This window comes from Sinohyriopsis cumingii, chromosome 11, assembly GCF_028554795.1.
Source record: "Sinohyriopsis cumingii isolate HCF-2022 chromosome 11, ASM2855479v2, whole genome shotgun sequence".
NCBI classification, from domain to species: Eukaryota; Metazoa; Mollusca; class Bivalvia; order Unionida; family Unionidae; genus Sinohyriopsis; species Sinohyriopsis cumingii.
In genome coordinates, this window is record NC_142971.1 from 93,986,741 (window position 1) to 94,013,310 (window position 26,570).

A 26,570-nucleotide genomic window follows, 5' to 3' on the forward strand; every position below is an offset into this window, starting at 1 on the left:
TGTGTTATTACTCTTTTAATTTTAATATCCCATTCAGTTGTTACTTATATTTATTAGATGTTTCTATAACACATTCTTGTTGTTGTTGTTGTTATAGGGTTTAACGCCATTTTTCAGCACACGATAGCCTATACATGGTGGCCAGTATTAATGGTGGAGGAAGAACCCGGAAAGAACCACCGTCCCATGAGAAGCTACTGGCAAGCTTTCTCACATACCCACATTGGCTGAATCTGAGACTCGAACCCATGCAGACAGAGGTGAGATGGCAGTGATCCGTAACGGAGAGCGCTTTTATAACACATTGTAATTATCAGGTCCTTCTTGAGGATTGAAAGGGAGAAAGTCATAATATATACTAATATGAAGGACCACTACTTTGGGAGACTACCTGTCTTGAGAGACCAGGCATCATATTCATCAAAATCCTCAACCCAAGTGCCTGCTGAGACTCAAATTTTGATTATTTGGAGTCCATTATGCTTTGCTCTGTTTTCATTAAACTAATTTCCATGTGTAAATCTGTTACGTTGTCCATTCACAATGCACTGGGATACAGCCACTACCTCACAAACACAGTCCTCCAAAAACTTGTCAAAAACAAAGATGCTAAAACTCAAATGCCACATAAGTGGAAGTCAGATGAGTGATCTCCCCTTGAACATAAGGACTAACAGAAGATCCCATCCTTACTTGTGCCAGGAAACACTTTCTTTGGAGACCTTGTAAAACTGTTTGCTCATTGTGCCTTTGCATATATGGAATGACTGAAAGGAGCTTCTTATACAGGAAAGTATGCACCAGCTATATTTCTTTTTCATTCTCCACTAAAACAGAGACAAGTTTTCCAATTTCAGTCTAAGTATTTGACCTGGTATATAAATACTGTCTAGTAACTGACTCTTACTAATCACAGGTATGAACACAATGGGCAAGGCTGTTATATGAGGTGCATTTGGGGTCATACCTGCAACATATGTACACAACAGAGCAAAAGATTGAGTCACACCACTGTATAAATGGACACCATCTGTATTGCTGCCAGTGTCATCTCAGTTAACAGACTCCTCAGCTGTAACATGTCTTCTGAGCAGAACCTATTGCAATATTACCATCTTGGACCTGTGGTCCATCTGTACCAGGAATGGACTTTAGTATTACATATGGATAGGCTACAGTCAACATCATCTCCGACACAGCCTCAACATACGCCAGGAAGGACTTGGTACGTTGATCAATATCTGGTCTTAACTTGTCCTGGCATAATTAATGATAGCTCTTGACATCCTTAATTATTAGCCTTAGCACTGGCTGTATTTTGGACTTCAGGAATTCCCTGCATACTATCGAAGAGTGAATGATCTCCATCTCCAACATGCCTTCAGCACTGGCTCCAGCTATGTTACCTCAGGCACCAGATTTGACAATGATCCAGTCCCAGATGACCCCTCTACCATTCTGGGATCATTGATGATTCGTGGAAACCTGGACAGGTTTGGCACGAACCCTGGATATGTCACAACTGGCAGTGAAATAATTAATCAGCATACATGTATTGACATACCAATACTTCGTCCATATTGATGCCCACATCAATAGAAGAGATGAAGAATCAATAAAAACAACTCTTACCCAATACAAATTACTTTAATCTTTCTTGTTAATAATTATTACTTGTTTGCCTTTTTATTCTTTATTCTTTAAATTGAAAATTCATGTCACAGGCATGTACACTTATTTCTGTCAGTTAAAAAACACACTAGTGATAACTACTCATCTTCTACTGATTAACACAAGGTGACTGAATTGCTTGGTTTGAAACATACCACACCCAGCCAATTCTATGTCAGTTATTTTAAACTGGCAGCAAACTCAGTCACTGATAAGATATCAACAAAAAGGAGACATTTCAGACATGTTCCTCGTGTAATAATCAAAACTTGACTAGCAATATAACAACCACTTTTACGCTAAGCTTATACGTTGTTTGCTTCCTTACTTTATTTAGATTGAATTTGAAGGACACATTTCTGATGTTTCATACAGTGAAATGTTACATCCAGTTCTGATTGGTGGTTATTGTTTGTTTGAGTCCAGGGTAAAATAATAACTACCAATCAGAACTAACTGTAGCTTGTTCATCATGTGATATACTGAAAGCAATGTATCAAAGGTCAATCCAAATGGCTACAAAGCAACAAATAAGCTTCACACAAAAGTGGCCATAAAATGATCAGTAAAGTACTTAAGTCATACATGGAGAACATGTTTGGGATGTGTTCTTTTATGTTATTGTTGTTATAGGGTTTAATGCCATTTTTCAGCACAAGATAGGCTATACATGGCGGCCAGTATTAATGGTGGAGGAAGAACCCGGGAAAACCCCAGAAAGAACCACCAACCCACGAGAAGCTACCGGCAAGCTTTCTCACATATCCACATTGGCCAAGCCCGAGACTTGAACCTATGCAGACAGAGGTGAGATGGCAGTGATGCATGATGGAGAGCGCTTTAGACCACTCTGCCACTTGGGCCCCCCCTTTTATGTTGAGATATATATATATAATCATCAACTGAAAATGATGGATAAAATAAACATTAGCCCAGAATTGGCAAGGGAGCCAGTTCCAATCCATACGAGTTATAGTCACTTTGTCTTAATTTGTAGAAGGGAAGAACAGCATTCGATATTTTCCTTTTTCACTGGCAGAAACGAGTGGATGTGGCTGTGTCAGCTGTTTTGCATCTGCAGTAAATACACTGTGATCATTTGGTTGTTGAGTATCATAACCCACATCCTTGGACTTAATAAGATTTTCCATGCAGGAGGGAATTGTATTATTTGTTCTGTTTTGAAGATAACACCATACTGCTTTCCAAATTTAAGTAATTACATAAAATAATATGTTTTTTAAAACAGTCAAGCAGTGCAAAACATTGAGTCCTGCATCAGATCATATGGAGCAGCCTGAAACTGCCTAAGAGGTTTAATTAAAATCACTGACAGTATACAGGTAGTCAGTTTGAAAGTATTTGTTTCTTTATCTTTTAAAGCATGAGAACTGGATTTGAACAGATGATAAGTCTATGTACATCGATAATCTGCATAATGGAAATATGTCAGCACATAAAATGGCACCACCCTACCAGTGACAGAACAAGATATGCTTCCACTCAATAGCATGCCTTCAGATCATCTTGATAGCGTCTTCTGTTCTTGTAAAAAATCGTGTCTCGGCCAAGGAATTTTTTCATGCATTGAGTCTTCTCAGATCAGCAGTGGATCTCATCATTTTTTGAGTACCCTTATTTAAGACCACTGCATATGATTCTCCTGTCCTAGTGGTGACTGAAATTTTGCCAACTGGATCAAGCAATCCCATTTTTGGGATACATGAGGTTCCATCTCAGTTCATGAGAGAATTTCATTGTTTAGAGTGGCTATTCCATTGCAAATTTATCCTTCATGAAGTGAACTCTGCATGGCAAGTAGGCATTCCATCCTCCAGTCCTCATTTTGGGAAGTCAGTGAGGTGGGGACCCTAAGTAGGAGCATCTGTTGAACATTGTCTCCTGGAGATAAAGGCCATTGTGAATTGTTTCAGTCATGTAACTTCACTGTGGCATATTAGATCAGAAGGCAAGGGGGAACCAATCCCCAGCTCTCATCTGTTTGGGATTTTCTCAGATGGTGTCATCCTCGACAAATCTACATCCAGCTATGCTGCATTCTGGGCAGACTTGACATCTTAACAGACTCATCCCACTGGAGGAGTTTATTTCAAACTGAATGTCTTTTCAACCCTCAGAATTCAAATGAATCTTCATCCACAGAGATTAACCCCTTGTGAATTTATCAGTGATGAAGTTGAATACATTGCTGGCCACCTTTGTCTCTTTTGTCCTTGATCCAAAAGCCTAAGCAATTGATGTCTTTTCCATGAACTGGAATGGTTTAGTTGCATACTCCTTTCATCAAACCCTCTAATGCAAAAAGTCTTGCAGAAAGTGAGGGAATCAGAGTGCCCTTCATGCCTAATTGCACCTTCAAGTGGGAGAAATCATGGATACAGTAGATGATGTGCTAACCAGTGGAAAATTGCATGACAATTTTGTTCTATCCTCACCTACCCAAGCAACTGTGACTGCAGGTATTTCATCAAACATGGAATTGTTGAACCAGCACAGCTAGTTCATATAAAGCAAACTCTTGGAGGAAAACAGTTCTCAAATAAAGTCATGGACAGAATTGCTCCGGCAAGAAGGCCCACCACTCTGAAAGTATACAAAAGGAAGTAGAAAGTTTTCTTATAGAGACACAAGTGTAAACACCATACCTCATTAAAAAAAAAACTCAGCACCTCAAACAGCTTTCTCCTTTCACTCTTTAAAGTGAAATTAGCCCCCCAATCAATACACAAGGCTTCATTCCACAATCTCAGACAAGTATACCTGCCATATTCAGCGATGAGGAGGGGGTTTGAGGCCCCCCCCAGGGGGTGTGCATGTGTCTGTGTGTGATGTTAAGTGATGTTGTCCAATTGAGGATAAGCTAACTTTGCATATAATCCTATAGGAAATGTCTTGTTCAGAGCATTTCATAAAAGAAAAGAATAGTTGCAGACTTGGTATTGTCGGTGGTTCTTTCCGGGGTTTTCCCTGGATCTTCCTCCACCATTAATACTGGCCACCATGTATAGCCTATTGTGTGCTAAAAAATGGCGTTAAACCCTACAACAGCAAAAATCATTATTGTTCTTCACTACACTTGCTAGAGAGTGGATGGTATTGGAGTTCAAACTTCTCTGCTGGAGTCATAGTAAGTGCTGGTCAGAACCAAATTGTTCTGAATCATCACAAAGTCAGCATTGTGGAAACTGTATCCGATGCAGTCTGGACACGATATATGCTTGTCTCTATCAAAAAATGAATACATCTCACATTTGGGACTCACCATTTCATTGGGAGAAGATGGGTGGGGACACATACTATTTTCAAGTTTAACAGGGGCTTCACAGTTAATCCTTTATATTACTAGGGTTGCTTTTATTTCTGATTTGCAACTGGCTACAACCATAATCCCCAAAGACGGGGTTAAATTTAAGAAGGACAGATGCATGTCATCTTTGTTTGTATCCGTCAAAGCCATGACTTTGTTGTATTTGCAACTGGCAGTTGGGGACATTTCATAAATGGTAGAATTACAAAAAATTTATGTCACCTCTGAAACTGAAATTTTCCATGGCAGGGTCAGAACTATCAGGAGACATTTGGAATGATTCTCTTCCTCCAATGAGTATGTCCTTGCACGTATCATATTATATGGGAAAGATGTCACCATCTTATCAGCATGCATTGCCAAAATACTTCTGTACTGAGGGCTACAAAAGGTGGTTTTAGGACATTCTGGACTGCTTAATAACTATAATAATGATCTGGTACAGTTGGCTGGGTCAGTATGGCCAACCGACTTGGCTGGTTAGACTGCTGCGCTTGCGCACATTGAACAGTTATTATGGTTGTTGTTGGGTTGGTTGTAAAATTGGAAGGAAGGCAGGTCAGTCCAGGTAGCACAATACATCGTTGTTAATTGTACAAATGATTGATGTTTGAAAACGGCACAGACTGCAAATATATTACTGTGGTCAGCTTGTTGGCTGAATGGGTTGGTCAGCAGCTGGATAGGTAAATAATTCACCATAATAATAATATTGACCTAATTTGTCAGCAAAATAAACACTCCCAAATGTATGGCTTTGTTCCCTAAATCATGTCGGGGCAGGGATGGACTTGTACACAGTGTGTTGGCTAGATTTGTACAACACAACTTCATTGTATTCATTTGTCAACATTCTGCAATATGTCCTCCAGTTGAAGCAATTTAAGATGCAGAGGGGGAGGCATATTCCCTGATAAAGTAGATAAGAGAGAGTTTCTAAACTTATAATATCTTGAACATTAGATTTGGTTTGAGTACTTTTTAACTTTGCACTTGAGCTGTTTTGAAGAACCTTGGACCATTTGTCTTTTGTCCACAAAGAGTACACCTGCCAGGCTTTGGATGATTCACATTTGTCTTCCTGAATCTTAAAATGCCTGCATGTTTATGGTAATAACAATGTTGTTGCTGACTATCTGAAAATACAAAGAACACAACACTCTAGCTGTAAATACAATGGCTATCAAAAGTAAAAATATTAATGTATAATGACAGAATTGATTGGGTGAAAGACCCTTAGATGTGCATGTTGTCATTAGAAGAGAACATAAAAAAGAACATGAGACAATATCCGGGTGGCAAGTTCAATGTGGGTAGATGGGAAAGCTTGCCAGTAGCTTCTCGTGGGTCGGTGGTTCTTCCCTGAGTCTTCCAGGGTTTTTCCTCCACCATTTATACTGGCCACCATGCATAGCCTATCTTGTGCTGAAAAATGGCGTTAAACCCAACAACAACAACAACAAGCAAGTTCAAAGACTGACTATCTGCTGCGTGGAAAAATGTGCTGATGTATACAATGACTGCATTCAGAGACAGAAACACCCAGAGATGTACATGTGGTCATCATAAGAATACATCAAATAGATACATTTACCTAGTATAACAAGTTTCCTAGTATAACCAATTAAGTGGTGCATGTGACTTCAAAATCAAGATACATCAAGACTTGGACAAAATGCTATTTGCACATTTAGATAAGTATTTTGGGTTAAATGGCAAGTTGATAAAGATTGTAATGAGATTGAGAAGAGTGCTAATGTTGCTAGAACTTAAGGTCAGATGGGACAGTAGCCAAGTGCAAGAAAGTGTGTGATGCCTGGCCTAGTTTTTGGAATACGGTCTTTTTCCTTGGATTCACAAAATTATGTATCACGCAGAAGCTATATGTTAGTGGTGTAAAGATTGTAGAAAATTAAACTCGGTGGCAATGACTGGATTTTCTGGGAGGGGAGTGCAACTTTTCCTGTGGACCTTGTATATTTACGAAAATAGGAGTCCTAGACTCCTAGTTTTAATATCCTCATGAGACCTCTGGTAGGCATATAACCAGAGTAAAAAAGGTGAACAATATGCATTTTGTATAGTTTGCAATTCCAACCTCAAAATATTTCTGACATGGAGAGAAAAACGATGTTGAAATGCATTGGAAGAATTCCATTAATATAACTAGTGATAAAATTACTTGGTGAGTGACAAAAATGACACTTTACAAACCCAGTCTCCCACTTTAAATGACCAACAGGCCAACTTTAATTACCATAAAAGTTGGCATGTATGCATGTCATGAAGTAGTCACAAATTGGAACAAAATATCTGAAATTTCACTAATCTGCACAAAAGGTTGTATACCGTATACAGTATGATTGATTCACTTACTGTACCACCAAAATAGGTGTTGGATGGTTAAGGGGGCGCTCACCTTATTATGTACTTTTGAGAGAGTGACATATGTAAGGTGAAGTTGTTCGCATTTAAAACATGCACAATGGAGAGAATGTTGGCATACCTCTATGCTATATTAATGTAATGTGGATGATATTTCTTTGGATATTGTACTTTTGGAAATTATACATGATTTAAGTACACTGCTAACTAAAATGAATGCTCCCTTGTACTAAAAAAATCAGCCTTTAATTAGTCTGAAGTACACTATCCATAGCAGCTATTAAAATAGGGAAAATGAATTTTGCCAGACTAGACAATACCAGCTTCTGAAAGTAAAATGAATAAATTACTAAATATATAAAATGTAAAAAAACGTTATCGGCTCTATTTTATACAACTTACCTCTGAAGTTCAGAAAGTGAAAATGGCCAAGTAGAGCTCACACTTTTTTGAAAGGTGCACATCTGGAATAAGGCCAAGCTGTATACTCTATAACCCATATTACACCCATCAATCATACATCAAAATAAAGGGAATTAAAGGTTCTTTGAATTATACTCAAGTTATACGAGGTCTTTTTTTAAATAGCCAGTATAACCAGTGAGGAAAGCTAGGTAAATTTTTCTTTACAATTCTAACCCTTTGCAAAATACAAAACTGTAGAGCGCCACCTTAAAGCAAATATAAAAATGTATGGAATTATTTTTTTAATTTTCTTATAATTATGTATGATGTTCTGAATAAAATGGTATATTCATATTGATGTTAAGCATGAAAATAAGCTATTATGCTCGTTTTGCTCTTGCTTACATAATTTGCCATGAGGCATGTTTGTGTGAGTAGTGACCATAATTATGGGGAAATTAGAAGTCTTAGAATGTAGGAATAGAGTCAACCTAAATTTAAAACTGTTGCAATAAGTAAAATAAATATATAGTGAAAATGTTTTTTTTCAATTGTTTGCAATGAAATAATAAATGATGAGGAAACGAATTCGCTTCTTCTATATTAAACAGTAGGCAAATATTTTACACTTTGACCTTTGAACCTTATGAACCTGATCTGTTCCATCCCTTTTCAAACTGAAAAATTCATTTTTGATAACTCAGAAATACTTCTGGCTAGTTTCATCTTCCTGTCATTCAGCTTAACATTGGTTGCTATGTTTACAAAATGTAATGTGCATTTTTAAAATAGCTCACTTGTTATCATAAAGGGGGGGGGGGGGGCTCGATTTGTTGGAGACTCTGGCACTAATAAATACTGTTCTGTTGGGGGAAATGCAGGAGAATTATTCAAAAGGACTGTTTTGATGCTTGCGACTTAAATGTTTCAGCCATACAATCAAAATTAAATCATACAATAATAATACCTATGTTCCCTTTATGGGAGCACTCACCAGTTATTATGTACTTTTGAGAGTGACATATGTACGGTGAAGTTGTTCGCATTTAAAACATGCACAATGGAGAGAATGTTGGCATACCTCTATGCTATATTAATGTAATGTGGATGATTTTTCTTTGGATATTGTACTTTTGGAAATTATACATGATTTAAGCACACTGCTAACTAAAATGAATGCTCCCTTGTGCTAAAAAAATCAGCCTGAATTAGTCTAAAGTACACTATCTATAGCAGCTATTAAAATTGGAAAATGAATTTTGCCAGACTAGACAATACCAGCTTCTGAAAGTAAAATGAATGAATTACCAAATACATCAAATGTAAAAAAACGTTATCAGCTCTAATTTATACAACTTACCTCTGAAGTTCAGAAAGTGAAAATGGCCAAGTAAAGCTCACACTTTTTTGAAAGGTGCACATCTGGAGTAAGGCCAAGCTGTACACTCTATAATCCATATTACACCCATCAATCATGCATCAAAATAAAGGGAATTAAAGGTTCTTTGAATTATACCTAAGATATACAAGGTCTTTTTTAAATAGCCAGTATAACCAGTGAGGAAAGCCAGGTAAATTCTTTTTCTTTAAAATTCTAACCCTATGCAAAATACAAAACTGTAGAGCGCCACCTAACAGAAAAAAATATATAAATTCAAGGACTGTCTGATGCCTGTTGAGTTTGCAGCAGAAGTTAAAACTGGCAATATCTGGTATATATGGCAGCACCTAGCAGATAATGGGAGGTAATGTGTATGCGTTACTTCCCTTTATTTATACACTTAAGACTTTTTCCAGTCTGTGGGAGGACTGAATTTTGGAGGTAGCAGAATAACTAATGTTAACATTATTGGGTACTATATTTGATGGAACAATAGAAATCCACAGCTTCTCAAATGTCAGTTGACAGTTTGCTGTAAAAGTTAAAACGCAATAGTTGGTCAACAGAGCACCACCAATTAGGGTAAGGGGAGGTAATATGTAAGAGCTACTTCCCTTTGTCAATACAACATAAAAACTAGCTTTTCATGGCTAATAATGGGAGGACTGGATTCTGCAGGAGCAGAATTAATTCCTAATGTTAATGTGACTTGGTAAAATATTTGCCTGGGAAACATCTGAGCTTATTCATATTTCACTAAACAAATTATAAACATGGGAACATTATGTATGGATTATATCAATGATAAAAGCCCTAATTACAAATGGGAGGAAAAGGTAAACTCTGCAAAGTATCGTTACAAGATTAGTTGATGTTATTAACACTCATTGCATTAATAACAAGGAGACTAAAACAACATGTAAGCACTAAAATGTAAACACTGTATTGATAATTCTGATGACCTGTCAGTAAATTATACATATTGCTACAAGTAATTTACCATACCCACGGTGGGTAGGTGGCTCATTGTGCAAAATAAATGATCACTGGACTATCAGTAATACTTTTGATTATTATCTACTTCAAGATAACTTTTAGCTAAAAAGAAATATGAATGAAAAGTCATGATAAAGCAAAACTGTTGTTACACATTTTTTCTCAAGCAAGTCATTTTTTCCCATATCAGATTTAGAGTGTCTAAAAAAAAAACTGCAATGTGCTACTGTGCATGGGCTAATATAGGCAAGCTGGATGAGGTTGATGCACATGTTCTATGAATTTCTATAGGAGAATCATGCACTAAGCACGTACATGTTTTTTCCATTGTGAGGAGAGTCAGCTTAACAACAGTGACTGGTACCATACATTTGCTTATATAAGTCAAAGAGCAAACAATAAAGATACTGATCTCCAGTACCATAATACACCTGCAGGTCAGGGTCTATGTTGTTTGTTTTACTGATTTCTCCTAACAAGCTGCACAGACCCAAATTTGACTCTGCAGTTTGCAGTTGGGCTCGACTTATAAGCGAGTATAGACAGTAATGTATTACTGAATTACTGATATTAAAATGTTGTATAAGGTATCACGGTACCAATTGTTTTTCCATATACCTCAATGCTAATGTTTTGTGAAATAAATATACTTTCTGTCCTACTTGGGCATGCATGTCACACACTGTCATATAGAACAATGCTAGATTGTCAATTTGACAATGACATAACCAGGTACTCCATTGCATTTAAGAGAGATAACTCTACTGGAACTAGACAGGGGTAAGAGTTATCTAGTCACAACAAGCACATTTTCAGCCATGTGTACCATATTTTAAAAAAATCATAAAAAATACAAAATATGATCTAGATAGAAATTAACACAAACTCACATGTTGCCAAGAGGCTCAACATTTTTTTAAGCCAAACAGAAAGTACAACTCTTACATAATGCACCAATCACAGCTAGTGTTGTTCTTTAATTCTGAATACAATGTTCCATACACCTTAAGTGCCGCCCACCTGGACTTGCGCAATTGGTACCGTTATACCTATAGCAAACCTTAATTTTTCCAATAATCTGTGAAATAGTTCGGGACTGTATAAGTAACAAATATACTTAGTCTCACTTGTGAAAAACAATTTGATGAGGTACTAACCTATGTCTTATATGAATGTGTATAGAAATGTCATTGAGCTGTTTGAACTATTGTTTTCATACTTTTGCTTCACCATCAAAATCATCTTTTGAAATAAAATGAATTCTTTCAACTATGACTTGTATCTTATTCCTATCAGCACTTATTGAACTTCACATAGGTGATATGGGATAAATCACATTATGTCATATTACGTAATAACTAGGTCAAAGGTCAATGTACCAAATAGTATGTACCTGTCCTACTTCAAAATGTACAATTCACCTAAAAGAAAGGAATTTATATTTGTTTGGTAGGTGCAGAACTTAACATCAGAGACAGGTGGACATGACCGAATCTTATTATAAAGTATAAGCTTTGACCACTTTACACTATCTGCAGATACAAGAGGTCACTAACCACCAGTCCTGACACAAAGGTCCACCTACCCATCCTCTTTGTAACACAAATAGTAAGCTTTCCTCCTTTGTAATGTGAACAAAATTGTTTCAATAAGCCAATCAGTCACCAAATATAGTAAATCACAGCCTCTAAGTGGTTATGTTGGATTGGGGGGTGAACTTAGGGGAATAAAATACAGAAAAATGCCAAATATAAACACTAAGTATAGCACATCAAATGGAGTTAAAAACAGGAGGAAAGTGTTTATCTAAAAGGGAGAGGTAGCTTATGATAAAGGAATTAAAGGAGGCAAAATCAGCAATGCTGAAAATGAGAAGTGAAAGTTTGATGACCTTACCTTGGACAAATATATGGGGCAGGGCCCAACAGGTCCAAGGACAGCCCAATGGCAACTGTGCTATAACATCCCTTACAGGTACCCAAATTTCAAGTGAAGTTGTGTTCATTTCCATCTAATATGAAAGGGTGAATAATTTAGATAATATAGATACATATAAAGTATATTTCTTCTACATAAGAATTTAATAATAATTGGCATAAGATAGAGAGAAACTTATCTCAGATCCAAACAGAAGATACCTTATCAGTTTTCAAACTTGTAAACTTTACTGTGAGAAATTATTAAATTGCTTCTACTTACATTTGCATCAAGATAGAGGGCTAATATAACGCTTCACAAATCTTCTCTTTATTTTCACAACCAGTTACTGAAAATGTGAGATTTTATTTCCTTAAAATGTTATGACTGGTGTAAGGGAGATAACTGAATGATATACATAAGGTGTGGTAACCTCTAATACAGTATCCATGTAATATAGATGAGTTCATCAACAACCTGTATTAACTTCATTGCAATTAAATTATCTCAAAACACATTACTGATAAAGTGAGAACCCAACATTTAGACTCCTATATTTAGTGGAGACCTCAAGAGTCATGTAATTTTAATTTCTAAGATGACGCAGCTCTTTCATATCACATAGTTCATATTTTCTACAATGCCAGCATGTAGAGTGCAGCCTTCCATAACCATGCAGATATCATCTTATGCCAATTTGGATTCTTGTGATGAGATGCAAAGTTTCAAGAACAGTGTGGATTTGAATGGAATGAATACGCACTGTGTGACTAAAATGGTTATCATTCTGTAATGTTGGACCAAACATGGAAATTCCACAAGAGCAGCTTGACACAAAGAAATAGGATTAATTGAAAGTCAATAGTAGATTATAATTGGGCTTATACAAGTGCCAATGGCAAATGCTGACTTAAGGAAACTGTTCTTGTTTGTTGGTATTCACTGCTACTTCAACAAAAGAGAATGCAAGAGAACTGAACTAACTACATGAACAATTTCAAAGCAGGAAAGTGTAAAAAAAAAAGGACAATTAGAGCAGGACAATTCAAATCAAAGTGGGAAGAAATACCATATCCTTAATAAATTACCTAAAAATTACTCATGCCAGAACATCCCACATGGTACAAGTGATCTATCTACAAGTGTACTTAGAGTGTTCTCTATCCTGGTTTATGGCATGCCTTACAAGAACAAGATAGCTGTTTTTGTACACATGCTTTTTCATCTTTTGCAGGTAAAATAGCCAATATTTGGCCAAAATCAATTATATTATGTTTACATAACTTATTTTGTTGCATGCATTCCAATCTAGGAGGTAACAGCACATACATAAAGGCATCAGGTAACACAAGCCTATATCTATCATAGCTATAGTTATCAAAGTCCCCATCCAAAGCCAACTTGTGCTATTTTCTGAAGATTTCATACATTTTATTCTTAAAGAACTTTCAATATTTGGCCAAAACTGTTCAGTACACATTTGTTTTCCTACATCAAACTAGTATAGTTCATAAATGCCGCCCACATGTATGCGTTTCTATGGATACACTGTGAGGCTATTCTTTCCTTTAGGTATCACGGTACCAATTGTTTTTCCATATACCTCAATGCTAATGTTTTGTGAAATAAATATACTTTCTGTCCTACTTGGGCATGCATGTCACACACTGTCATATAGAACAATGCTAGATTGTCAATTTGACAATGACATAACCAGGTACTCCATTGCATTTAAGAGAGATAACTCTACTGGAACTAGACAGGGGTAAGAGTTATCTAGTCACAACAAGCACATTTTCAGCCATGTGTACCATATTTTAAAAAAATCATAAAAAATACAAAATATGATCTAGATAGAAATTAACACAAACTCACATGTTGCCAAGAGGCTCAACATTTTTTTAAGCCATGCACCAATCACAGCTAGTGTTGTTCTTTAATTCTGAATACAATGTTCCATACACCTTAAGCGCCGCCCACCTGGACTTGCGCAATTGGTACCGTTATACCATAAAGGGTTTTTAACACTTTTTAGTAGTAATGGCATGATAGCATTTTGACATCATTTGTACAAATCTGAAAGCCCTTTATGCAAGTATATTAGGTAGGTAAAAACGTATCCAGTGATATTTGAGAAGTTGGTACAAGTTACTGATGATGGATGCATGATGGGGCCAGAGCCATATCATACATTCACTTTGTCTTATGATTAGGCGAGTTAAGAAAACAAAACTAAACCTGTTTTCAAACATTAATGTATTCAACTTCATACCTCTTTTCTTTTAAAGTTGACATGAATGTACCAATTCCTTCACAAGACTGGCTTTTATATTGTCTTTCTTGAAGATGGTATAATAGGCATAGTTAATTAAAATTGAAGTCTTTTTCCACAAAATAGTACAGTACAGTACTCATCCAAGAAAAGACATTACAATATTTAAAGTCAAAAGATCCCCTATATGACATACTTGTGTTATTACATGCCTTGAAACACTAAGAGCTCTTAAGACTAAACCACAATGAAATGTAAAATTAACCAGAATTTAAAACTTCAACAAAGATTTTAATGGAGTGAAATGAAATAAATACCAAGGCTCACATCACAGGTGTATACTGTTGCTGACTATCAACCAACAGCACAGAATAATATCTACTATTACATACTACAACAGCAGATCCAGATTTCTGTTATTAGACTAATGATCTTAAGAAAACAATGCAAACCCTGATCAGTGGGTGTATCATTTGATGGCAAATCTTTGTCCATACTGTTTGCAATTGTGTGCTGAACATGTGGAAAAAATTTGGGTAATCAGAACTTGTCACATTAGTAATATCTATGCAATGCCCCACAGGCTGACATGTTTGACAAGATGAAGCAGTTATAATTAACTCTTGCCTTTTTAGATACAAATGTGAAATATACAAGAGCTTCAGGGTTTTTGTTTAGACAATACACTTTTATGGGTAAAAAAAATACTGTTTCTGGAGACCCTTAAGTTTTTCTCTATAAACTTTTTTAATACACCCAAGTTTTGTAGAGTCAGATTCAGAAATTTTCTTCTTTACTCAATATTTTGGAAAACACTAAATAAAATCAGTTAGTCTGCATTAAGAGAAAGGTAATTTAATTTCATGCCTAGTATAATCAAACTTTTACCAGCAGTCACTTGGTCACTACAGCCTTTCTAATTCCCCCTCCACTGCAAATTTACTATGTAAATGTTATAACAGTTACCTAGTTTCTGCAGTCAGGTGTTTTGTAACATTAGTTTCTCCTTGCCTTAAATGATCACTGGAGTATATCTGCTACTCAATCTATGCAAACTAGACTTTTACTTCATGAGGAAGGCATTGTTTAATTAAAGAAATGTCATGTGAACTGATGTGCAAACATTTCTTATCTTGCTTGTACTCACCATACTCCATTCACACTATCAATGTGACTCAATGGCATCAATATGTCCAATTTGAAAGTGAGGCAATTTTTATCATTCAATGCACTTTCCAGATGGTGGGAACAGTAGTCACGTTATCACAGCACAAATAGAAGTCCCAGTAATTGCCAAGCCAAATTTAAACAAAATGTTCAATCAGTACTCTGTTTTACAGTCATATGTAAGTTGTCAATCAGTTGTGAAATTAGTGTTTTGTCATGATGCAAAAAACAAAGATAAGTGATTATTTTAAGCTGGTGATTATTGAATTTTTAGGATGGATTAAAATGAGAGGGATAATGCATTTCTGTGTGGAACATAAATTTCAAAGAGAATAACACAAGTAGTACATATTATGTTTTTTTAATAGTGCACATAAAATAATAATAATAATAATAGTAATATTCGTAATATTCAATGAATGGTATTTGTTCGAACAGAGGCCATCCATTTAGTATGTACGCAAAACTCTGGCAAAGCTTGACCCCTCCCTGTACACCTGCATACTTTTTACACACACCCCTGCCTACGTACGCTTGATGCACCCCACTCCTGAATTCTATAGAACGGCCTATATTTAATCCACGCAGAAATGATCAAGGATTAATAATATTAATGTGTTTAATAAAACAAATAGTCCACCAATGTTGAATGTCTGGCTGCATCAAAGAAATAAACTGTGTAGCTTTAAAAATTTTGTCTAGTGTCTGCTAAAATTCCAATGCCTACTGAACACAGTCAAACAGGTTATGTATTAGGCAAATCATTGTTGAAGTTCCACCCCCATCCCCATTTCCTATGTGTATGTACATTATCAGTAGACCCCCCCCACATACACAAGCGTATGTATTTGGGTTAACCTCTCTCCATGCATACGTACTAAATGGATGGCCCCATATGAATTTTGAAGGGTGAAACTGTGTACAGTGGTCACCTGCATGCAATGACAAGTTTTGCCTTTTACCTTGGATGGCAGCTATTGACATGTTTGACTATTTAAAGAAAAAGTCCATTATAATGTAAGGTGCCTACAGAAGACTTGTAGTAATACTTGCCACTTTAAGAATATAAACCGAGGAACATATTTCAAAATGATCATTTCACATTTCTATTACATAGTTATTATTTGCTTTTAAACATAATAAATGTGCAGGATAAAGAGAAATATGCATTCATTACAGTAAAAAGTTCCATTCTGAAACGGTTTTCCTGGAGAAGAAACAAAAGCTTCAGTTCAAAAAATGATGATAAAATGGATTTGCATAAACTTTAGTTCCTGATACCATTATTTTAATTAAAATGCAAAGTGCTGAAAATAATCTGAATTTATCCTATGCAAGCCAAGTCAGATGTTCAGCCCATTATAAATAACATTGTTGATGCTCCATCAATACATTACATCAAGAAAATATTAAATGTTTTTGCTCCTCTATAGATTATAAGATATTGTAAATCAATCCTCACCAGAAATCTTGGTTTAGCAGATTACAGAATTCATTAAATATTTACCCTGGCATGCATTGGACGTTTAGAATTTAATTATTCATTTTCTTTAATACTGGTGGAGTAAATATATTGCTTCTTTTTTTAAGTATATGATGTTAGGCTTTATATTTGTGACTGAAAGCAGATTCCTTCACATTCAAGTAAGATGTATAGAGGGAGTTAGCTGGTGACAGTGGAGCTCAAACACTATTAATGTTAACCTCCTGAATGCCCAGCAATGCAATGAGATGTAAGCATGAAACACTGCAATAATACTTGCACACATTATACATTATTAACTTCCTATTACAAAGCAAGAATTGAATGGGTAATTGTACAGCACTGACGTAGGCCCTCATGTTTTTGATGACAAAAGAATTTATTTAACTAGATACAGCAACTTGTATTCACTGACTGTCCTGCCAGTAGCCATAAACACAATTTTATCTGCTCAAAAGACATTCAATTAATAAAAGATACTCTTTTTTAAAAAAATTGGTAGCAACAAAATTTGTTGAATACAGTTTTGTAATATCCAGGTATTTTTCAGTCATACATTCCTCAAGTCAGAGCCAATCTGACTGTCTGCAAATGACCAAGTAACCCTGAAGCAATCTAATCTTTTGTTGAAATTTTGGAAATATAAACAAAAAATATATTTTCATCAGATGAATACATGGGGCTGCACATTCACAGTGGGGATAACATCAGATTTTTACAGAGGAAATGTGAATAAAGGAAGCAAAATTTCTTAGATTGTTTTCCATGAAGGCTTAATACCCTTCAGCTCTGACAGTTTACTATACACAGTTGGATGAAATAAGTGGCAGCTATGACAGCTTAACTTGAACCTTACTGACAACGGTGAACTTTTTTTTCAATGTCTGTATTAACTCATTTGGAAACAATAGCACTACATGAGAAATGTCAAAAACAAATGATATATGTACATGCAAACAAAATTGGTAATCAAATCACTCCAGAAACAAACATGTAGTCAATCTTGCTCAACCCCCACCCTAATAATTTGGCAATCTGGTTTCAGTTACTTTTTTTTTTACTATTAAAAGAATTTAGTACATTCATTCAACTTGTGAGCATGAAACTCAAATATAAAATAAGAAAAACTGATTTTTCAGATTTTTTTAAACGCCAGTTTTAAGACTTTTTGTTATTTTCTTACACTATAGCACACACAGATGTTTGTTAATCACAATTTATAACCCAAAAAATTCCTGAAGGCAACCTCTATTTGGGAACAACCAAAAACAAAAAAGTTATCTGCATTCTATTACTTTTGAGACCATCTATTTTGTCAAACTTTTAAGGTCTTAACTACATTACAGGAATATTTTTTAAATATCTAAAGTCCGCAAAGTGTTTAAAACTTCATAAAAAAGCTTTATTAAAATGTAATATGACACATGGTACAGGACTGCCTACCTTTGTAAACAGTCAATGAATTGTGATAACCACTCTTCATCTTCTTACATATATATAATACACACATCAATCAATTAATCAATCAATCAATTCACCAACCCAATACTCATTTTGTTTATTGGACTTAGTACCTGCCAATATTGTCTATTTTAAAAAAATTAATAACTAATCTCCTGTGGACTTGGGAATGTATTATATGTCCAATGTCCAACATGCCATAAAATGTGACCAATGGAGACATGGTAGCTCAGTGGTCGGCATGCCAAATTGATGACTGAAAGGATGCAGGTTCAAATCCTACCACCGGATCAGTCTGGGCATTCAACAATGGTAAGGCCTTGGACAAGGCACCTTACTACAATTGTTAAGGCACTAATTAACCTATGTGTTGACATGCCCTGAAAAGAAAAGTACAAATACCATTCTTTAATAACTTGGATGCCCAGTGACAATAAATATGCCTAAATCTGGCAGGTTACTGATCATTTTATATGGTATATCATGCAGTCCAACTCAATGAGCCTCGTTCTCATACATCAACTTGAGTGCTAGATGAAAGTACTTTAAGTTGTTCAAGAACCTTTTTGAACTTGATGATTCTCCTCTATTTGCATCTAATCAAGGAATACTTCAAATCTTAACTTCCACAATGACAATTGTTCAACTACATCCAAAGGGCATTGTTGACTCTTGAATATTTTGACGTGTGGTCATCCTCACAGGCATTCCTTTTATCTGGACTACCATGATATTTATGAGATCTTATCACTTGTGGCAGGGACCTGCTACATGACCTTAAGATAAGACATGGTTTACACCTTGTCACAATCCCATCAACTGCTTGGACTCTCCTTCCTCTGCCTGGAGTGCCACACTAGCATATTTCTCCAACAGTTCCAACTTCTTCCTCTGTAACAATGCCTCTTCAATCTGTAAAACAATTAATCATTAGCTAGGTATGACACACATATAATATCTTAGCAAATTTAGGTAAAAGATGATATATAAATATAATCTGGGCAAATCCTTATGAATTGGTCCAAAAGCCTAAATGTTTATAAAAAGCAAGAATATTATGAAAAATCAGAAATCGTCATTGCAAATGTTTTTATAAATGCTGGAATGATTTAAAGTGAACAAAAATGGAAGGATGTGCATGTGAAAATGATAGAAATGTTTTGACCTAATTAACAAACCATTTGCACACAATACCAACTTACAGAAAGGTTACTGTGGGATGATGACTCAGATTTCTTTTCAAGTAAGTTTAAAATATTTTATGTCTGTATTAAAGATAAGTCATTTTGAAATAAAAGAGCATTATGTTCAGAAATCTAATCAAAGCGAAAGACAAAAATACAAATTACTGAGATCTTTGAAAAGAACCTGCTTGTCATGAACATGTTAGGAGATCAATATCAAACATTTCTATCTTATCCTCCACAGTTCTTGCATCAGTATATGAAGTGAAAACTTCAAACAATGGGAAAGCTAAACGAGTTCATACATGAGACTGATACACCGCCATCATGATATGATTGATGAGCAAAATTCTTAATTAAACAGGGGCCATAACTCCATAAATTGTTCTGAAAAATGGCGAAGATCAAACCTGACCTGAGACTTTTTAATGTAAAGCTTCATACAAAAAAAAGGTCAAAGTCAAACAAGACCAAAATTCCACAGGAATTCAATTTGCCGGACAATGATGAAAACTAAGCCTAACCTTGGTCATCTTTATGTAAAATCTCATACTAAAATTGGGTTCAATCCATGTCCTTCAAAGTTACTACGAGGAAATAGATGAGCAAAGATTTAGTCAAACGGGGGCAATAACCTTCAAATTTTTTTCATAAGAGTGAAAACTGAACTTTACCTAGACCTTCTCAATTTAAACATTTGGTTTTAATCCTAGAAGTCTTTCAAACATTATAAGCAAATTAAATTTTGATGACATGACAAGACATTACCGGTCAGTACAGACATAGGTAACAACTATCTGGACCATCAAATAAATATGGTGCAGGTATTTTAACAAAATTTAAAAAAACAACTAGGCAAAGGAATAAACTTGATCATTTTAAACTTACTATCATATATAAAAATGGATAAAACAGTAAACTAAAGTAGTTCATGTGATATGAAGGGAAAAAAAAGAGTTACTAAAGAACAATTCAGTCCAAAGGATATGGTGTTTGTTTGGATAGATTATCACCTGGATAATCAAATTTCAAATTATATTTCCTGCATGATGCTTCCCGGTATATTCCAAGCACTAGTCTGGAGGATTAGACAACATATTCTGGAACATTCAGACACTGTCTATAGAATTTTGTTCTAAGATTTTCTTTGTGCATTGATTCAAAATGCTAAAATGTTATCTAGGTTGACTGTAGCCAGACATATATCTGTTACAGATTGCATGGTAAATGCATACAAAAATAAATGAAATGATCCATATTACATTGATCTGCAGATGGTTAGGTAATACCTAAGACTGAAGGCACTGTCATACTGACACTGAGAATGCCCCTTTAGGTAATACCTAAGACTGAAGGCACTGTCATAGTGACACTGAGAATGCCCCTTGTTTTGTGATATTTGTATTGCTCTGTGAGATATAACATGTATGCCTCTGCCTCTGCCAAAGCCACAAAAAGACAACAAAAAGAACAGAACATTCAGTTTTGGTGAGTTTCAATCTTGTGGTTTTGCAAAACTTGACATATTGTATTGACACTTAAATTCATTAATGGGAAAAGATGGGTAAGCAGTTGTCTTGATACTCTTTACACTATATAAACTAGCACCCCCCCCCCCATCCCTGCAATCTGGCACCTGCTCTACATTCAAGCCACAATAACTATTATTTTCACAGCATATCAAAATGCCATTGCCATGCTTAACATGCCATCCCTAGAGGTAAGTGATGTTTCTTTATAACAAACTTCCCTACCATATCTTCTTTGCCTAAAATGTAGTCCATTTCTATTAATGTGGCACTTAAACAAAATCCCATAGTATGGGAATTATTGGTATAACAGCTCAAATATGAAAACATCAAGAAATTCTCCTTAAAACTTGGAACAGTCCTGGGGCTTTCACATATATTATTTAGATGGGTTTTGTTTGCATTGTTGTTGAATTTATGGTTATCAGCAACCATGAAATAAAACAATTTGATCAATTCAGAGTACATGCAAACAAGCGAGCTTGCAATGTGAAACTTTAACAAATACTCATATGGTTATTCATAGATATACCATATACAAGTAACAACTTATGCTGCACACATTTATGTGTCAATACTTGTACAGTTTTGTAAGGGTAAATGCAAACCTCTTTCTGTGATGGCACTGGTACATGAGCTATAAAATGTTGATTTTCCACCTCTGGTATATACTCTTGATGCTTATTTTCTGCAACATCATCATCATCATCATCCTGAAAATGAAATAAAAAGATAGCCTTTTATAAAAATGAAAGCAGTTTAGTTAAATGGTGGGGGGACAATCAGCAAAACATGAAGCAACATACATTGTAATTTAAGGTCTTCCAGCAATTCTGCATAGTGGGGAAGGCAGTACACTGTTAATTCACTATTTTTTGTGGGTATAAATTTTAATCTTGAAGACTAAACATTCAATTACAAACATATAATTATCTCATGATACAACCCAATCCCTTCCTCAATCATGTATGGTTACTACAAAGCAGTCTTGAAGACCAAACATACAATTATCCCATGATACAACTAGATCCCTTCCTCAATTCATGCCTGGTTACTGCAAAGCACAATCCTGAAGACCAAATATACAAAATTATCCCAGGATACAACTGGATCCCTTCCTCACTTCATGAATGGTTGCTGCAAAACATAATCCTGAACACCAAACATACAAATATACAATTATCCCAGGATACAACTGGATCCCTTCCTCTCTTCATGCTTGGTTACTGCAAAGCACAATCCTGAAGACCAAATATACAATTATCACAGGATACAACTGGATCCCTTCCTCAATCCATGCATTTTTATTACAAAATAAACATGAAAATTGGTACCCTCCAAAATAAACTGAATAACAGTACCTGATGCAATCACTTTCCAGATAATTCTATAGTGTTATTACATAATTTTCTTTTCTAGTTTTTACAATACCACCTAATTTATTTCCTTTTTCAGATAAATATTTTCATTTGCAACATATCCATTACTTATCAGAATGAATCAATAAAATTGAAACAAAAGTCTTGTATGTGCTTGCATAATCAGTGTTTGCACTAGCTTTTCAAATAGAGGGTACAATGGCTTATATTTTTACCCAGTGCTGGGTGAACAAAAAGGCAAAATGGGAGGCGGGGTAGATGACAAGTATTTGGATAATTCTGGACTCAGTGGTAGTTTTTGTTCACCAAAAACTAACTAAAGATCCGAAACATTACCATTCATTTTTTACTTGACCCCTTAAACAACTAATTAAGAAGTTGAGATACTCACCCACAACATCAGTAAATACAGTAGTTTGAATACATGGTCACTATGCTGTAAAAACATCTGTGCATGTGCTCTCCTGTACATTTATAAGGGTTGTTTCAAAATAGCCTTGAAATGTCTTTAACTTCCTCAATTGTTTAAGAAGTTTTGGAAATGACAAAAATTTAAATTGTTAATAATAAAAATAATAATAATAACTTTATTTAATGAGGGTAACACAATTAGTTGCAAGGAACTAATCCTCCTCAATTACATGTATAAGCATAGTTACATATATAGTACATAGCTACATACATAGTGCATAGTTACACTGTTGTTGTTGTTGTTGTAGGGTTTAACGCCATTTTTCAGCACACAATAGGCTATACATGGCAGCCAGTATTAATGGTGGAGGAAGAACCCGAGAAATCCATGGAAAGAACCACCGACCCTCGAGAAGCTACTGGCAAGCTTTCTCACATACCCACATTGGCCGAATCCGAGACTCGAACCTACGCAGACAGAGGTGAGATGGCAGTGATCTGTAACGGAGAGCGCTTTAGACCACTCGGCCATTTGGGGACCCTAATAGTTACATACATAGTACATTAGCTATATATACATAGTACATAGCAACATACATAGTACATAGTTACATACATAGTACATAGTTACATACATAGTACATAGTTGAACACATAATAAAGAAAGGCATACACAATGCCTTAATCTTTCATTAGAAAAAAAATATATCAATACACAACTTCAAACTGGATAAAAATCCCAAACATTCCAATAATAATAAGCTAAAATGAGGACATAATACAGAAAATTTTATATAAACATGCTCCAATTAGGTACACTGTGTATATACAGCACAAAAACTGTGAGACAACAAAGTAGAAGGTTTAAGAATGTATGCTTAAAGTTGTAATGTGTTTGTCAAATCAAACAGGTTACACATTATGTTCACTGAATTATATCATTACAAAATGCATTGATATTTGCATTTTCCCTAATTTCCCATGGGATTCTATGCCAAACTAGTGGTCCTAAATATTGAAAACTTTTCTTATTTGGCTTTGGAATTATTAGATGTTTAGCTTAAATTGATCTTAAATTGGGAGTGTTACCTTGTTTTCTAGCATGAAATAGTTCTTTCATATATAATGGGGCCATACTGTTTAAAAATTGTATGCACTTAAGGTTTCACAAAAATATTCATTCACTTACAATTAACGTTTTCATATCAATTTTGCATTTCAAGCACTTTTAGTATCATCCAGGATGAGTCTGCCATCTCCTTTTTGCAAACAGAATAATTTGGAAATGTTCATGTCAGAAGTGTTTCTCCAAATAACATTAGTCTTGGTAGGGTTGCATATTGCAAACAGAATAATCTGATATGTAGCTGGTTAAGAATGTCTAAAATGGCAGCTAACCATACTAGTAAATCACTCAGACTGGGATACGGTATCTTCCGGATAATCACTAAGCAAGTTGTTGTTGTTATAGGGTTTAACCCCATTTTTCAGCACAAGATAGGCTATACATGGTGGCTAGTATTAATGGTGGAGGAAGAACCCAGGAACACACCGGAAAGAAAAACTGACCCACAAGAAGCTACCGGCAAGCTTTCTCACATATCCGCATTGGCTGAACCTGGGACTTAAGCCCACGCAGACAGAAGTGAGATGGCAGTGATCCGGATGGTAAGCGCTTTAGACCACTTGGCCACTCGGGGCCCCCCACTAAACAAGTCTTAGCTTTCCTGAGTGACATGTGAACTAGCTGACAACATACATGTGGTTATATGGTGCACTAAACTGAATATCATATAGCAGTATACCAGGTGCTGATCTTTGAGAATGGAACAGTACCATTTTATCTTTCATGACAATGTCCAGTTCATTATGATGGGACAGGTTTTGGGTTGTTTTATCTACAGAACCAGTACTTGCTTACATTGTGTGAGACAACATCTGAGTTGGTTTGATCTGATCTGGATCTCACTGAAATGTGACCAACAGAGACAACTGGTTGTCAAACCCATGCAGTACCAGACTGATTGGTTCCAGTGAAACTAGTTTGTCAAGTTGTAGTAGTAAAGGTGGAGTTAGACTGTAGCGACCCCTCCAACATGTCATTCACTGTGGTGACTTCAACATGCAGACTTAAAGGCACCCTTTTCACTCAGATATACATATATCAACCCCGAGAGGTACAAGTGTAATTATTGCTATTATAAGTGGCAAAAAAGAATACTTTGAGTGTAGAAAGTGTAATCTATATACTATGCCAGAATTACATGTATAAAAAAGATACATTTATTTTTGTTACTAACCTGGTTCTGTCGCTGGTCATAAATTCTTTTCACAAAGGGCAAGATCCATATTGATTAAAATCAGAATACAAACACAAAATATACTGAAAAACTCACTTTAATTTGTCTTTATGTGTATCTTTCACTGAATCATCATAAACTGGAATTCCGCAATGAGCATAATGGTGTACTCAGTGCTGCAGTACATTACTCTCATATTCTTATTTTAAAGTTTTAAGGTGATGTTGATTTATCCTTTTTGGATCTGACATGTTTTGAACTTTGAAAAAACATCTGCTCTAACATTTTCCATCATATAACATCCACAACTCGCACCATAAAGCATTTCACATAACATCTAATGCCATTTTGTTTAAAAGTAGAGACTGGTCTGCTAACTCATTAGCTTATCAATATAATGAATCTGTGAGGGAAAATTCATATTTGAAGAAACCCATCTGTTTTCAATGATATGGATCATCTACAGTTGCTATAAATAGCAAATAAAGAAGTATTCGTTTTAAGAATATTCTCAAATTTTCTTAGATTAATTATTTCTGACTTGACTTGATCAGGACTGTAATACTAAAAATCCTCATCCAGTTTGACTAACATTTCTTCAATCATTCCCAAATTATCCAGAACATCTTGCAACTTATTCATTTTGTCAAGGTGGTTACTTGCCATCTTTATTTATTCAATGTTGAATGGCGCAAATGACAAATGCTTGACTTTATATTTGTCAAGCACGGACGTGAAGGAAAACATTCCTCATACTAACTTTACATATTATCTACTATTCACACAAACATGTGTGAACACATACGATCTCTATATCTACTATCCACATAAATGTACATGAATGCATACAAACCCTAAATAAAGCTATCAAACATGCTTCCAGAGTCCCGAGGCAAGAGAATGCAATAGTGACCCAAACAGGTAAGTCCCAAAAGGTGTATATGTGTACATTTACAACAAAGTTTTAATTTTACAATAGTCAGAAAGATTCTGTCTTCAAAAGAAAAGAGCAAGAAATTGTCAAGAACTGATGATACTTCCCTGAGAAGCAAAACTCCTCCACTTCGCTCTAAAGTCAAATATCTATCCTCAAAATTCATGAAAATAGTCTGAGAGGTGTCTGATCAGGAGAGTTGGCTACATGGTATGAGGGGAAGCAGTAACTAATGTACAGAGAGGATTTGGCACCAATCCCTGTATGAATGGGACATCACTCTGTCACACTGCCACCTATGTGGGGAGACAATATTTAGCTTTTATAGCTAAAATTTTAGACTCTAGGGACAGGATTTGCAATGTAG

At 35.4% G+C, this 26,570-nt stretch overlaps 1 protein-coding gene across 1 annotated transcript in view; it reads right to left on the minus strand.

Annotated features, from left to right (window-relative positions):
* Positions 1 to 15,867: 15,867 nt before the first annotated feature.
* The window catches only part of LOC149789024 (pre-mRNA-splicing factor ISY1 homolog), a 47,115-nt gene continuing 36,412 nt past the window's right edge, over positions 15,868 to 26,570 (minus strand). Inside the window, exons 10-11 of the mRNA XM_089975186.1 lie at positions 21,788 to 21,892; positions 15,868 to 19,378 (exon numbers count right to left, since the gene is read on the minus strand). Coding sequence (XP_089831312.1) covers positions 19,271 to 19,378; positions 21,788 to 21,892 — 213 coding nt within the window. The 3' untranslated portion in view covers positions 15,868 to 19,270. The remainder of the gene's footprint in view (positions 19,379 to 21,787; positions 21,893 to 26,570) is intronic.